Source organism: Mauremys mutica, chromosome 11 (assembly GCF_020497125.1).
Source record: "Mauremys mutica isolate MM-2020 ecotype Southern chromosome 11, ASM2049712v1, whole genome shotgun sequence".
In the NCBI taxonomy this organism is placed as follows: Eukaryota; Metazoa; Chordata; order Testudines; family Geoemydidae; genus Mauremys; species Mauremys mutica.
In genome coordinates, this window is record NC_059082.1 from 51110237 (window position 1) to 51126215 (window position 15979).

The following is a 15979-nucleotide window of genomic DNA, read 5'->3' on the forward strand; positions in this document are numbered from 1 at the left end:
TAGATGTGCCCTCAGATCCCACCAGCCTAGCTGGGCCCCTGGAACGGAAAGGTCCCTCCAGCTGGATTCCTGCCTTCTCACTCAGCTGCGAGACTCCCCAGCCCCAGGGTACTTGTGATCTGGCTGGGGCGGGCAAGGTGCCAGCCCAGCCCAGCGAGCTTTGCCAGGGACTCCGGCTGCAGCACGCTTGGCCTCTGTGCTGTATCCAGCCCCGTGGGGCAAGGAATGTTTTGGGCACTGGCCCTGCCCAATGGATTAGCCCTTTTCACGCTTTCTGCCTTCGGGAAGAATAGCAGAATGGTGTCCAGGTTGGCTACGCATATGCACGTACACAGCCTGGCACTGCCAGCAGGGAGTGCCCTCCACCTACAGTCAACACCCAAAAAACTCTGCCTTACGCTCCCCGTGGGCTGCAGAGAGGAAAGAGACAAGGCAGCTCCAGAGACCAGAGACAGAGCTGGCTTTCTGAGCTATCCCGACCACTCTCTGCCAAGGCAAGGGGGCAGGCATGTAGATGGGCCCGGAACATGCCCAGTGCTCATCAGCAACCATTCTGGAAGGGACGTTAAACCTTGTGCTTCAGGGTTTGAGCCAATTGCTAGCGATTAAGTAGCAGGATGAGGCAAATTATCCCACATCTGCTACTGCGGGGTTCTTCCCTCAGCATCTAAACCTCCAGACTGGCCACTGTAAAACAGGACACTGAGCGGGAAGGACCTTGATTCTTATCCTGCCTGGCCATACCCAAGTCATCTTAGAGCCATGCACATGCAGCCACTACAGAGGGGCAGGGACCACGAGGGAGTGGGACAGATCCCCGGGGCCCTGTCTGAACTGGTCCAGCAGGAGATCAGGAATGTGACTCGGGAGTTCATCCATGGATGCAGACACAAAACAGGAGAGGAGACTTTGGCTCTATAATGCGGGGCGAGGGCACGCTAGAGATTGGGATAGCAGCAGATGGAGGGGGTAGATGAAGGGGACTGGGGTCCGTGATGAGATGAGGGATCGCAGCTGGCACAGGGGTGTTTGTGTGAACACAAGAGAGGGTTGATGTGGCTGGAGTGCTCCCAGCCCCTTACCAGCAGTTTCCCAGGAGTCCCTGCAGAATGTCCGAGGGCCGGGGTGTCCGGAACACTGACCACTTGACTGACCAGTCCTTGGAGATGCTACAGTTGATTTCGTGGGGCCGCAGCCACAGCTTCACCCTCTGCTGCACGCTGTCCCCGTCAGGGAACCCCACCGCCTTGGGCCCTGGGTGAAAACTGTCGTCCACAAAGTTGACCTTGTTCTGTAAACACAAGCATACTGTAAGGCAGGAGCATGTCCCCACGGCCCCATCAGTGCACCTCCAATGGGAGGGGACTCCTGGCTCCCCACATCCCCCAGGAGGAAGAGCCGAGGTGTATCTGCCACTGCCCTGGCTGGGAGGCTAGGACACGCTGGAGGCTGAGCCCTCGAGTTGCTGCCAAGGAGGGTGGCACCTCAAATGCTCCCCTAAGGCTGGCGTTCAGAGTAAGATGCCCGGAGACTGTAGCAGAGAAGGCACAGCAGCATTAGGGCTTTTCCCAGGGCTGCTGCTGAGTGGGGCACCTCCGAGAACATGGAGGAAGTAGATCCCTGCAGCTGCCCCTGCAGGAAGCTGAGCCAGGCTGAAGAGACCGTCCCGCTATTCCCCATGGGTCAGGGGGTATCTCATAAAGGGCAGGAATTCGCCCTCGCACAAGGAATGTGCAGCCCCATGAACACGTGGGAACCACAACTGCTTTCCACCCTCCTGAGAGCAAGGCCGGTCTCGTGGCTAAGGAATGAGGAGACCTGGGGTCAATTCCCCGCTCTACTAGACTCCCTGTGTGATCGTGGGCTTGTCGGTCAGTCTGGAGCTGTGGAGTGGGACTGATGCTCCTGCCTTTCTCACACCGTGTCCGCCTTGATGAGTTAGGTTGGGCAGTTTTGGGGCAGGACCTGTCTCTCACCACGTGCCACACACTGGGACCTCGAGAAGATAAGAATAGCAGCAAACAGGGCTTTGGAGCAGAGCCCAGAGCTGGAGCGCGGAGCAGCAGGTTTTTGCCTGGAGCTGGAGCGGAGCCGGAGCACAGCTCCAAAGCCCTGGCAGCAAACCTCCAAGGAAGCCTCCACTCTAAACCATGCTCTAAACGCTCACTGCTCTGTACCGTCAAAGAGTCTTTGCCAGCTGCTCCCTTGCGGTCTCTGAGTCATGGAAGCTGCAGGCTGCTCAGCAGCACTCAGCTTGAGGAGGCTGAGCGGGGGAGGAGCCATTGACCAAGGACACATGGAGCAGAGAGATTAGACAAGGGAGATAAAAATCAGAGGGATGCTGCCCCAGCCCCGGCCCATCCAATTCCCTTCCCATCATAGGCTGCACTCTGCGCGGAGAGGGAAACCAGACCGGGCTGAGTACTGGAAGGGTTTCCCCAGGAAGCCAGTGCACCAGTAGGAGGATCTACTGGAGCTCTGGGAATTGACAGACGCTGTGCAGGAAGGGGGCTGGGTTGAAGGATTTGTGTAGGAGATAAAGAAGGAAGCGTTTTGGGGGGTGACGTGGAGGTCTACTCTGGGAGACCCTGTGGCCAGCTAGAGAACTGTTGGTGTATCTGCTGTCATAACCCTAAGGGAGCAGCCCCTGACAGAGGAGAGATGACATTTACTCAGACTGTTCACAACTGGCTGGATACAAACCAGGATCTTTTTAAGTTAAAGAAAAATCGAATTGTTACAATAGAAAACAAATAAAATTTAAATGAGGTTCTCTAGCTATGGCAGGGGTGGGCAGACTCTTTTGCCCGAGGGCCACATCTGGGAATAGAAATTGTACGGCAGGCCATGAATGCTCACAAAATGGGGGTTGAGGGTGTGGGAGGGAGTGAGGGCTCTGGTTGGGGGTGGGGGCTCCATGGTGGGGCCAGAAATGAAGTGTTCAGGGTGCAGGTGAGGGCTCTGGGGTGGGGCTGAGGAGTTTGGGGTATAGGAGGGTGTTCTGGGCTAGGACCAAGGGGTTCAGAGGATGGGAGGGGGATCAGGGATGGGGCAGGGGGTTGGGGTGTGGAAAGGGGTGCGGAAAGGGGTGCGGGAAGGGGTGCAGACTCTGGCTGGGGATGCAGGCTCTAGGGTGGGGCTGGGGATGAGGGCTTTGGGGTGCAGGAGGGTGCTCTGGGCTGGGATCAAGGTGTTCGGAGGGCAGGAGGGGAATCAGGGCTAGGGCAGGGGGTTGGAGCGCAGGGAGGCTCAGGGGTGCAGGCTTTGGGCGGCGCTTACCTCAAGCGGCTCCCGGAAGCAGCAGCACGTCCCTTCTCTGGCTCCTATGCGGAGGCGCGGCCAGGTGGCTCTGCACACTGCCCCATCCACAGGCACCACCTCTGCAGCTCCCATTGGCCGCGGTTCACGGTCAATGGAGCTGCAGGTGTGGCACTTGGGGTAGGGGCAGCGCGCAGACCTGAGGCCCCAAGGTGTTCCTATGCCAGGGGTGGGCAAACTATGGCCTGTGGGCCAGATCCAGCCCATCAATTCTTTGGATCCAGCCCACGGGTGGCGCCGTGGGCCCCACACCACTCTCAGAAGCGGCCGGCTCCATGTCCCTGCAGCCCCCGGGCAGAGGGGCAGAAGGCTTCGTGCGTTGCCCTTGCCTCCAGGCACGGCCCCCCACAGCTCCCATTGGCTGGGAATGGGGAACCGCAGCAAATGGGAGCTTCAGGGGAGGTACCTGGAGGCGGGGCAAGGGCAGCGCACGTGGAGCCCTCTGCCCCCCCCACAGGGGCTGCAGCGCTTCCTGGAGCGGCACGGGGTGGGGGGGTCCAGGGCAGGCATGAAGGGAGCCTGCCCTGGGCCTGGTGCGTGCCACTGCCACCCTGGAGCTGCTTTAGGTAAGCAGTGCCAGCCCAGAGCCTGAACCCCACCTGCAACCCACCCCCCAACTCCCTGACCTGAGCCCCCTCATATGCCCTGCACCCCAACCCCCTGCCCTAAGCGCCCTGCTGCACCTGCATCCGTGTACCCCAACCCCCTGCCACACCCCGCACCCCTCCTGCACCCCAGTCCTGAGCCCCCTCTTGCACTCCGCACCCCAGCCCTGAGCCCCCTCTTGCACTCCGCACCCTCCTGCACCCCTCCCCCCTTCTCTGAGCCCCCTCATATACCCCACATCTTCCTCTGCCCCAATCCCTTGCCCTGAGCCCCTTCCTGCACACTGCACCCCCTTCCTGCATACTGCATCCCCTCCCAGATCCCACACTCCCTCCCACACCCCAACCCCCTGCCCTGGCCCTGCATACAATTTCCCCACCAGAATGTGGCCCTCGGCTCAAAAAGTTTACCCACCTCTGTCCTATGCATAGGAGCCAGAGGCTGGGGCATGCCACTACTTCCGGGAGCCGCATGGCACGGCCCGACCCTGCTGCCCGGCTGGAGCGCGGCGATGCCACTGCTTCCAGGAGCCGCGTGGCACGGCCCCTGACCCTACTGCCCGACTGGAGCGCCGGAGCAGGGCAAGCCCCAGACCCTGCTCCCCAGCGGGAGCTCGAGGGCCGGATTAAAATGGCTGGTGGACAAGATCTGGCTGTAGTTTGCCCACTTCTGATCTATGGGGCTAGCTCTTTTGGCTCCTGTTCCAGTCTGAAATCACTGGGGAGGGGGGTTGCTCATTTCTTTAATTAGTGTTTCCTAATTGTTCACAGCCTTCCTGATTGTGCAGAGGGGGTTTTTTCCTACTAACAAATTTCACACTTACAATATTCATCTGTATCGAACAAGAGAAGTCCCAGGGCCTCCTTAGCCTTCTCTGGGGGGAGCTTGCCACACATTCAGAGACTAAGTTGATGAGCAAATAACCTGTGCTCTATTTGCAACCAGCAACATCTGATGTACTGCACATACAAAGGTGGGTCTGTGTCAGGATCCCAGCTGGACATGTGGGGAAACTGAGGCACAGGTCGGTAGCAATGAGTGTGTCAGAGCCAGGAACAGAACCTTGATCTCCTGACTCTCATTCAAGCACCCTCGTCACCGGACCAGGAGTAATACCAGCTACCATTTGTCTAGCGCACGGGGTCCCTGTCACCACCCCCCCTTCCTTCATGCTTGCTGAGGCTTCCTACCCAGCTGCCTCTCTGGATGCGATGCTTGATCTGGTCTAGAGAGTCACGGGCTAGCTCTGAACAGCAGCAGTTGGCCCCGGTGGCATGGGCAGCTGCCCGAGTACATACCAAGGATTGGGCAGGAGGGTACTCGAGCAGAGCTGGTGTGTGTATGTCAGCCCACACCAGGAATTACACCTCCCAGATGCTGTGTCCACACACCCTGGACGTGACTGTGGGCAAGTCATTCCTGCTCAGTTTCCCCCTTTGTGCAACAGTTTGCTCGATTACCAGAGGGGAGGGCATGAGGATTAGCCAATGGGGCAGATTCTCGAGTGGTGTAAACCGTCACAGCTTCCCTGACTTTGATGGAGCTCTGACAATTTGCATCAGCCGAGCATCTACCCCAGTGTCTGTGCAGTGCTTTAAAACAGAATGTGCTTTATTAGTGCCAGGTGTTACCATTAGAAAGGGAGGGAGGGATGCAGGATCAGGGGATCCAGACAGCATAAGGTAGAGAGAGAAATGAGAAGGGGAAACAATGCCAGGCAAAGACAAAAGAAATGAGAGAACCTGAATGAGTTTTGTGCCAAAGGGGGCCGGGCAGAAATAAGACTGTAGGTGGGGAGATTAAATCTTATTCTGTTCTGGGACACAGAGGAAGGACAGGGCTAAAAAGGAATAAAGCCAGGGCCGTGTTGGTTAAGAAACATTTTGAAATGTACGAGCAAAACAGATGAAAGCAGAATGCCATCATCAGTGAATTCAAGCAGAACTTCCTCGCTCAGAGGGCTACTAACATACGGAATAAACGGCCAGAGGAGACTGCTGATGCAAATAGCATCAATGGGCTTTAAGAGGTTACTCCATATATTTCGGATGCTTGGGACTAGTCCAAATAGGAACTGCCACACCAGAACAGAGCAATGGTCTATCTACCCAGTCTGGAGTACGCACTCCGGCAGTGATCTGTACAAAACATAGCCATGGTTTTAAGACTATCAAACACAGCGGCAGATCCAACTCTTTAACCTCCTCTTAAATTCAGGCACAGAGCAAGAATGAATTCAGTCAGGCAGAATCTCTCATGCTGTTATGCTCTCATGCACAGATCGAGACTCAGCACACGAGAGGAGAGGAACAGGAAACAGTGGGGGAAATCTGGAGATGACGAGAGGTTTACTGCTTTATTAATTATCCATCATGGTGCATTTCTTTCAGGTCCCAGGACCCTGTTAAACTTCTCCCTCCAACCTGTTGCAGGAATTCTGATCGGCTGGGTTGATCTAGCTGCAAGCTTCAGGGGTAATACCTTCACAGCTGACCAGAGGGAGTTTGCTGTGCCTCTGAGGTCTAGTGAGCTGCAGGGCACTGGGCTAGACCTCTCTGTCTGATCAGGCTTGGATTAGCCATCAGGGAATGAGGTGAGTTATTCTCTACCCAACTGTTTTAGGCCCTGATTCAGCAACACACTTAACATGCCAGTAGCTCCAATGATTCCAAATTCACTTGCTTAAAGTTAGGCACATGTATAAATACCTTTCTGAGTCAGGGCCTTATGGATGTAAAGGTGCCCAGCTGCCTTGGCAAAGATGGGCACCAATAAAAATAAATGTAGGTCATAATTTTCTACAGCCTCGTATTCAGAGTCAGCATTAAGGTGGTCAATAATCTCCAGTGGGGAGCTATAGGGGAAAAACCCCAGCAGGGCTCAGTGAGGATGGAGGTGAATTCCTCACCAGCAAAAGGGAGCAATGGTACCCAGAATCCACCCGCAATAAAAGCTACAATGTCTAGGTCTTCTATAGCACTTTAAATCAGTAGATATCAAAGTGCTTTACAGAGGTCAGTATCATTATCCAATTTTACAGACGTGGAAACTGAGGCACTGGGCAGGAAAGTGACTTGCCCAAGGTCACCCAGCAAACCAGTGGCAGAGCCAGGAGTGACACCCATGTTTCCCATGTCCCAGTCCAAGGTTCTTGCCACTAGGTAACAGTGCCTCCCACTAGCCCAGAACAGCTGGATACTTTCTCCATAAGGTGTTCCTACATTACAGTGAGGAAAGCAGGCGAGATTAGAGATTTATTTAATAGAAGCAATGAATGAAGGTTGCCATCAAAGCATCCTATCAGAGCAAATCACTGCAGTGTGGCCAACTCTTACGGCAAATCTCATGTTTGCTTTTTTTTCTTAAAGCCCTAAAACCTGGGAGTCACATGAATACAACAGAATTGCAGCTTTCATTTCACAACAAAAACAAATCAAGAAATGCCTAGCCTTCCTGGCTGCAAACAGAAGCTTAAGAATGAGAACCCTAAAGGTTAAAAGTTAGAAGGCAAATAAGAGCTCAGAATGAATGATTTTTAAAACCTCATGTTTTTTTAAGTCAATATCATGACTTTTTAGGCCCCAAGTCACGGATTTTTAAATTCTTGGGGTTGGCAATGGTGATATTATTGCTATCAGTCTGCATTCACCTTTTTTGTCTCTTGTTTTATTCTTGGACTATAAGTTCTCTGGGGAAAGAACCATTTTTGTTCTGTTTGTACATCACCTAGCACAATGGGGTCCTGGTCCACAGCTGGGTCTCCTAGGCAGTACCAGAATACAAATAATAAATACTAATGTTCCTTTATAACATCATTAGGTTTCAGAGTGAACACACATTGAGTAGAACTGGGCAGTGCACACATCTCAGAACTATTGTTTTGGGCTCTCTGCAGACTCAGGCAGACAGCACTGCAATGGGTCACTCTGTGAAAGTATCCTCTGCAACCATAAGGGCTAGAAACTTTAAGAGAAGGTGAAGTTGAGCAGAACCTCCTGGGCTTGCCAGAGAGGTGCCAGGCTCGACGGCCCAGAACCAGCTCATCGCCCCCACCCGCTATGCAGAGTGCCCGGAGGAGCACAGGCACAAAGGGCAGAGTAAGGCTGTGGGCTACTAAGGGGCCAGGCAACCACTCACCTCCTGGCAGAAGCTCACAATGTTTTCCCACAAGGCCTTGGCCTCCCCCTCATCCGTCTGCCGCCGCTTCTCCGCATCCATGCTCTCCCGCCTCTTGAGCGGCTTGGCCCCCTTGCGCTGTGTCATGTACAGCTGCGGCGTGTGGCAGGCCGCACAGTGCTTGGCCTTGAGTTCGTTGAGCAGGGTACAAGCAGGGCAAGACCACTGGCTCGGGCTGTCCTGTACTAAGGGCGGCTGGGAAGGGAAGAGGCGGGCCATTTTCCGGGCCGATGGGGCCTTGCTGCCGCAAGAGGCACAACCCCCTTTGTCGGAGCTGCAGTCGGTACACTTGGGGGCCGGCTCGCCCTGCGCCCCATGTTCCTGGAAGCCGTGCAGTTTGGAGCAACCACAGGCTTTGCACTTCTGCGCCAGGGTGGGGTTCTTTAGGGTGCACTTGGAACAGGCCCAGGTGGTGAAGTCGGGGCTGGAAGGGCTGCAGGGGGTGAAGCGCACCGAATCCCCCGCCAGGTCAATAGTGTCACTGCCTTTCAGAGCACTGCAGGCCTCACATTTGCTTGACCCAGCCGAGTTGAGCAGGGCACAGGTGCTGCACTGCCAGTGGGACGGGCTGACCTCCATCTCCTCCTCCAGCACGCTCAGCCGCTTGTTGGACAGCAGCTCCTGGAAGCGGGCAGCAGGGGGCGCCCTGGCCTGGCCCTGTGGAGACCCCTTCTGCCCAGATGTGGGCTGAGAGGCGTCAGGCACCTGTGGCTGCAGCTGGGGTGGGACTTCCCTGCGGCTCCTGGGCACAGGGTTGTTCTGGAGGCCAGGGGAAAAGGGGCTGAAGGTTGGCATCTTCTGAACATCCTGCTCCATGATCGCCGGGCTCTGGCTGGCAACAGGGTCACTGTCCAGGGTTTCTATGGCAACACCGGGCTGCGGGGTAGCTGGGGCCACATGGAACCCAGCTGGGGCAATGACTTCGGGGACTACCAGCGCCTCCGGGGGGATCTTGGGTAGCGAGAGCTTGCGTGGCCCCCCACAAGCAGAGCAGGAGTTGGCCATGGGGGTGTTGTGCAGAGTGCAGCGCTGGCAGGCCCAGCCATCCTCCAGCTCTGCCTCATCGGGGCTCTTCCCCCCAGACTCTTCGCTGTTGCTCTCCGTCTTGCATGCCTCCTCGGTGGCGATCCCCTTGGGCTCCACCAGAACGGCGGGCTTGGGCAGGACGCCATTGATGATGGGCAGTGGGGAGCTGCTAGGTCCAGGCTCCGGCGTGAAGCCGCACACTTCACAGGCCTCCTTGCCCAGGAAGTTCCTGAAGGTACAGCGGGCGCACGGCCATTTCTGCTCCTCCACGCTGAGCCGCAGGATGTGGTTGAGGTCTGGCTTCTGGCGGGGGGCCTCGCAGATGGAGCACTGGCGCTGGCCCACTGGGTTCAGGAAAGTGCAGCGGGTGCAGGACCACTCCCTCACAGCAGCCATAGAACCAGGAGAGTGGGTGTGACTGCAAGAGAGCAGGAGAAAAGACCGTTACCAACCCGCAGCATAGGGAGTGGAGCAAAGGAGAGCCTAGAACTCTGTGCAAAGGAGTCTCGAACCAGCTGCCATCAGATGGGCTTCTGGTAGGGGATGGACTAGGAGGCTCTCTCTGCACTAGCCAGCGAGAATGTAGCAAACACACACAGCTCCTGCTAGAAAGGTGCTCACGTGCTTATGTAGACAGGACCTTGCTTACAGCACGGGAACATACAGGAGTCCAGCGTACTAGGGACTGGTTTCTCAGGCACTGACAACCCATTTCAACAAGCGCACAGCACCAAGCTGGCTTCCTACCAAACGACTTGAGGAGCAGCAGAAAGGCAGCAATCCAATGCTGTGCAATGGCTGTGGTCTTTCCCCAGACAGAGGAACACCCCCGCCCCCCAAGGGCATGCCAGGCTCTCAGTGGATTCCACTTCCTTCTCTTCCTTCTTGCTTTTCACACCGAGATTTCACGTGACAGCAGAACTTCCATGGGCAGTTCTCTGAGTAATCACGTGGCACCAAGCAACACACAGTTGCAATCGCACTCTGGACTCTACCCTACAGGAGCAGTGCTTTGGCCTAGAACTGTAGGGAAATGCATGGGCACATCTCAGAGCACAGGCTGAGAAGTATGTTAATACCACACCTCCAAGCGGCTTTTCTAAAGCACCTTTCTCCAGCTTACTCTTGATTAGTTTAAATTGCACCTGTGCCCATTCACCTTAGGTGAATATCTGGATTATTTACAGACAGACACAGTGATCATGTAACAGAAGACCCTGTTGTAAGACAGACATGCAAGGGGAAGAAAAATACACTCTGGTTAAAAAAAATCAGGTTTTTAAAAGAAACAAAATGTTCTTACCCGGGTAATTCATAACAACGGCGCTTATTAAAACTTGAACACATTTTAAAAATCTAATCTACATTTCACTCTGAATGGTGAGTATTTGCTTTGTTCCCACTACTCAACTGTGGCACTAGCTAGTTTCACTTCTGGTCCCAGACTCTTTTTAGTAGCACAGGGAAACTGCTACAAGGTTTGCAATGTAACACTGCAAGGGAAGCTTTAAATCCTAACCGGATAAAAAACAAACCCAAACTACTTTTCATTGGAAAAGGAAACAAAGTGATGGGCGCACGGCTAGTGAGCTTAGATTTTGTTGGATCTATTAGTACAGAAACATTTGGTAAAACGTTGAGCCTATGCAAAGCTGGCTGTTCCCTCAATGCTGGGGAAGCCTTTACTTGGAGCTGTATGCTTGGAGATTAAGCTCTCTGCCTTACCGTCGCACTAGTAGTGTTTTCTGCCTGAGAAACACACGATCTCCCCTGGCAGGGATGCAGGGTCCGATGTATACCCACCAGAGTAGCAATGTCCTCTCCAGCTTGTAGCACGTACTAAGGGGTGCCAGGAAATGCAGGGTCTGTGCCAACCCCCCAGAGCGTGAGCGAAGGTCAGCACATCAGGCAGAAATGGGAATTTCCTGCCTCTTTCCTCATTTACGGGAGGGATTTGAGGGTTGGAAAAATTATAAATCTAAACAGAAAAATTGTGAAGAGACAGAGAGAAAAATCCCAATCTGTGTCAAGGGGATGGGACCCCTGAAGGGGGAGCGGGGCCCGTACACCTGACTGGTCAGCTGCCTCCTAAACAGGTATTAAGAGAAGGCACCTGGGGTAACTCAGGAAAGAGCAGGAGAAAGCTGCCTGAGAAAGACACAGGAGCAGCAGAGGAGAACTGGGCCAGGGAACCACCGCAAAGACTGAAAGGTGAAGAAGAACATTGTTGGTGAGGACTGGCCAGAACTGGGGGTGCCCTGGAAAGTTTCAGGGGAGCTCATGCAGAGGCCCCTAGGAACAAGGGGAAGAACCAGCCTCTGTAAGGGAAGCTGAGCCTGATTGATGCTGGAAGGTGGCCTTGCAGGCAAGGGACCCCTGGGGGAGTGGAATGCTGCAGGAAGCCCCCTTGTGACAGGCTGGAGCAGAGGGCTGTGGGAAGCTGAGCCCTGGCCCAAGGGGTGGTCCTGCAGGGATGTCCCCTGAGCAGGGGTAGGAGCCCCAAGTAGGAAGGAGAGTCGTGGGAAGGAAGCGATTCTGGGAGCAATCAGGAGGTGATCCGGAGCCAAAGGCAGAAAGAGGAGAGGGACAGACTGCTTAATGGAATGGTTTCATCATGAGGGTTTTACGGGTTATTGCATGTACACTATGCCTACAGGCAGGCTTTTGAATTGGCCATTGAGAGAGACTGAGCTCCTTGTATGGCCGGACTATGTCGTCTATGTCATGCCATGGCCTGCCGCAGGAGTGCGCCCCGGATTGGGGTCGCCCTAGGACACCCAAGCCCAACCGGCCCTCAACAAACAGCCCTGATCCTGCCATCGTGTCCATCGAGGCAGACCCCTTCCCCCCGCTGGGGATCAGTGCAGCACAAGGGTCCACCTGTGCGGGTCTGCCTGCAAGATCGGGCTCGCAAAGAGAAACCCAGCAGTTCTACAGCAAAGGAAGCTACACCCCAGGCCACTAAATAGCACCTCCTTGGAAAGAAGAGCTTTGCAGCATGCTCTGAAGGCTGACAAGTTCAGGCTACTCTGGGCAACAGGGCAGGAGCAAGATCCAGACCTGAGGGGCTCTCACACTGGATGACAGCCAGCAGCTCCCTCTCTGTTACACCAAGGCACCTCTGGCTCCCAGCTCAAGTGCTCCTACTGATCTCAGCTGCAGCAGAGCAGCATGGGGAGTGAGGGATCTCATCCGTCAGCCAGGCAGTCCCAGAGCTTTAGGAGTTAGCACAAACACCTTCAACTCAGCCCAGATCTCTACAAGTTGTCAATGCAGGCCCATTGTGCCCCTGGCACAGCGCCCTGGTTCCCAAGCAGCCCAGCCCCTTCTGTGTCAGCTGCACTTTCCGAACCCAGCCCAAGCTGAGCGCTTTGCCACAACTGAGTCTTGAGGCAACAAACCCATGCAACAGAGTAGTGAGAGCCACACAGGTGGGGAAAAGACACAGCCTCCTGGCCACATGCAAATGAAAACAGCTGTCTTCACCAGCGCTGGAAGACAAGTCAACAACCGCTTAACAGCGACACTCCCAAGTGGAGAGCCCAGGTAACCAAGAGTGGGCAAGTCTCCCCCACTCCCACCCCCACCAGAAGGGCCGTTGTGATCTTTGCTATCTCTTCTACTGGATTTCCCCAACCCCCCAAGAGAATACTTGTATGTATATATATTTTAAAACAAAGTCCTTCTCAGAGAATCAAATTAATTCTGAGAGCCCGCACAAAATCTCTTTCTGGTTCACATCATGCTCTTTAATAGTTTGTACTTTACCAGGCATTTATTGGAGTTATTTCAGGAAACGTTCATAACAAGGTGAAATATAAAAATTGATTTTCCTTTCTTCTGCCTTGAGTCATACAGCTCTGAGCTACCACGAGATGATCAGCAGCCTCTCATGCAAGTCTCCAGCTTACTGGAGTCCACTCTAGCTATTTCTACCTACTATTTCCATCTGTGTGAGACACACACACTCTCTCTCTCTCTCTCTCTCTCTCACTCTCACTTACCAGTCTCTGTACTGCAGCTGAGGCCAACTGCCCCAATTAGGACGAGGGCTGCAGTGTGGTAGAGACTGTACAAACCCATGGGGAGACATGGTCCTTGCCCCTAAGATATGTGTGCACATGCAGACAGAGAGAGAGAGAGAGAGAGTGACTGACTGACTGACAGACCCTCATCTCATACTCTGATCTGCATGGGTGGGCCCCTTTGGAGCCCCGACTTCCTGTAAAATACACAAGCATGTGAAAATCCAGTTGTTTCCCCAGCCCTGTGGCCACCTCCCTCTACCTCCTGACCTCACAGACACTTCTCAACTCTGGGGGAAGCAAATGAGACAAACAAACGGTCTGTGCTCTCCCTGTCCTGCCATGGCCAGCCTGGAGGCATTTGGTTTACAAAGATCAGTCACCACCATAGGCGGCGAGTTATATGGGCCCGTGGGGCCCATGCTCCAGCAATATTCCCGAAGGTGGGCCCAGCTCCACCAATGTTTGGGCCCCAGGCCCTGTGCTTTGGGGGTCCCCGCGCCAGGGGTCGGCAATGTGGGGCGCTCTCACCTCAGGGGCAGCTCTCCCGCTCCCCACAAGCAGCTCCCCCCAGCCCCGGAGAGGCCCCAGCGCTGACTCGGCTCACAGCCCATTGGCCGGGAACCCCAGCCAATGGGAGCTGCAGGGGGCGGTGCCAGAGCTGCCTGGCCACATCTCCACAGCAGGGAGCGGGAGGGAGCCACAGGCAGCGGCTCTCAGCCCTGGGCAGAGCGAGCGGCAGGGTCTGTTCCTGTCAGACTGACACAGCCGGTGAGCCGGGGGGCTGTCCTGTCAGACAGACACAGAGACACAGCCAGGGGGTAGTGGGGACAGACAGACAGACGGACACAGCCAGGGGGGTTGTGGGACAGACAGACACAAAGACACAGCCAGGGGGTTGTGGGACAGACAGACACAGCCGGGGGGTTGTGGGGACAGACAGACAGACGGACACAGCCCCCGGCAGTGGGCTGACAGACGCAGACAGACGCAGCTGGGGGTTGTGGGGACAGACAGATGGAGCCGTGGGCGGGGGAAAGGAGCAGCAATGGGCACCCCGGGGCTGGCATAAAATACACAGGACAGGGGGGGCTTCCTGAGGGGACTATAGCAACACCCCCCGCAGAGCAGACCCAGGTTGCAGCTGGCTCCGTCCATCACAGCCCCCTGCCCCACAGAGACCCACACAACCCTCTGCCCCCTCGAGAGACTCCCAATGACCCCTGTGCCCCTGTCACTCCTCTCCAGAGAGCCCTCCCCTTTGTGCCAGACCACTCCCCTCCCCCACTGCCTCCCCTCCTCCAAAGCTCCCTACAATCTCCCCCTTTGCCTTCCGCCCCCCAGCCCAGCCCATTCCATTGGCCAGGAGGCTCCCAGTCTATTGGCTAGCAGGGCCCATGGGAGCTGCACCTGAGGCAGGGTGCCTGCTTGCAGATGCAGACCTGCCTGGCTGTGCCTCCACAGCACAGGGAGGGGGAGCCACAGGTGAGCAAGCCCTGGTCATCATCATCACAGGCCCAGTAATTCTCTGGATATTTAATTTCACTGAGGTGAGTAATTCAGTCTACTCTTCCTTTCCAGACAGTTTGTGACTTTTCCGGTAAGAAAAAACTTACAATTTCTTTGCCAAGAAGTCCATTTATATTTTTTTCACTTGAGAAGTACAGTATATTTCTGGTTGTTCATAAGCTCATTTATTTTGTTAAGTCAGTTTCATAGGCAATTTTAAAAGTCACATGAATTGTACCTGTTTTTTTTTCCATTGGTCCAAAAACACATGGAAGATGTGCAGATTTTTATTTCTGTGGGCCAAACCGCCCTGTATAGAAATGTAAGTGTTGGAGCCAGAAAAGCTCTGCAAGGGTAAGGGTCCCTTCAGGAAATTGTCCTCAAGTCATTCATTCTTCTGGGCATTCCACTCTATTGTTTCCTCCTATAGTGATCAGTGTTTCCACCCACTGGGGAGAGGCAGAAGACTGGATCAACCCTGCAGTGACTCTGCCTCTACCCTTGTTCTCTGTCTGCTCCCTCTACCAGCCCCTTTGGTCTCCCTAGGATTGCCCCTCCCATTACTCCCTCTGGGTCTTCCTTCTCTGGAGCATCTCATGAAGTAAAGTCTGTCATGACAGGTTCTTATCTCTGTAATGTATTTAATTTTGACGTATTAAGTGTTAATTAATGCATTATGGGAGTCTCCTTCAGCCCTCTGTATAAATTGATCCTCTTCTTTCCATATGTTTTGCCCATATGGTTTTCTGCAGCCCTAGGGCAGCCAGCAATAACCCCTGTGCTGTTGCAATGGGTTGAGGGAAGGGGACCATGGGCTCCCTATTTATGTGATTTGCAAGAAGTGTTATCATTATTCAAGGTACCAAATGTGTTTAAATGATATAAGTGCCTTGTAAAATCCCAAAGCAAGCTCATTTTCATTTCTCATATAATCTCATATACAGTATACACACATTTTTCATTAATTATATGAGTTGAATTTATTATTATTATTTATTAGCTAGGTTACTGTTTTTTTGGGTTTTTTCAGTGTGGCAAAATGTGTGCAATTTTATGGGTTGAATGACATAATACCCACCTGCCCGCATTGTCCGTCACTAAGTCCAGTAATTTTGTCAAGTGTTTGTCACACAACATGGTGGTGCCTACCCCTACCTTGTGCTTCAGGGGGTGATGGGGTCCAGGGCAGCCTGGGGTGTTAGCGGGGGGGCTGGCACTGGCAGCAGCGAGTGACCTGGCCCCAGCCCACTCTGCTCAACCTCGCCAGCTCCCGGCATTGCTCAGGGGCAGGGGCTTCGGGGAAGAGGTGGAGTGGGGGC

General features: G+C 54.5%; 1 protein-coding gene across 3 annotated transcripts in view; it reads right to left on the bottom strand.

The window, feature by feature from the left end:
* Window positions 1-15979, bottom strand: part of CAPN15 (calpain 15) — a 100224-nt gene that overhangs the window by 14519 nt on the left and 69726 nt on the right. For all 3 annotated transcript variants that reach the window (XM_044979931.1, XM_044979930.1, XM_044979932.1), the window contains exons 2-3: window positions 8062-9544; window positions 1083-1291 (exon numbers count right to left, since the gene is read on the bottom strand). In XM_044979931.1, coding sequence (XP_044835866.1) covers window positions 1083-1291; window positions 8062-9522 — 1670 coding nt within the window. In that variant the 5' untranslated portion in view covers window positions 9523-9544. The remainder of the gene's footprint in view (window positions 1-1082; window positions 1292-8061; window positions 9545-15979) is intronic.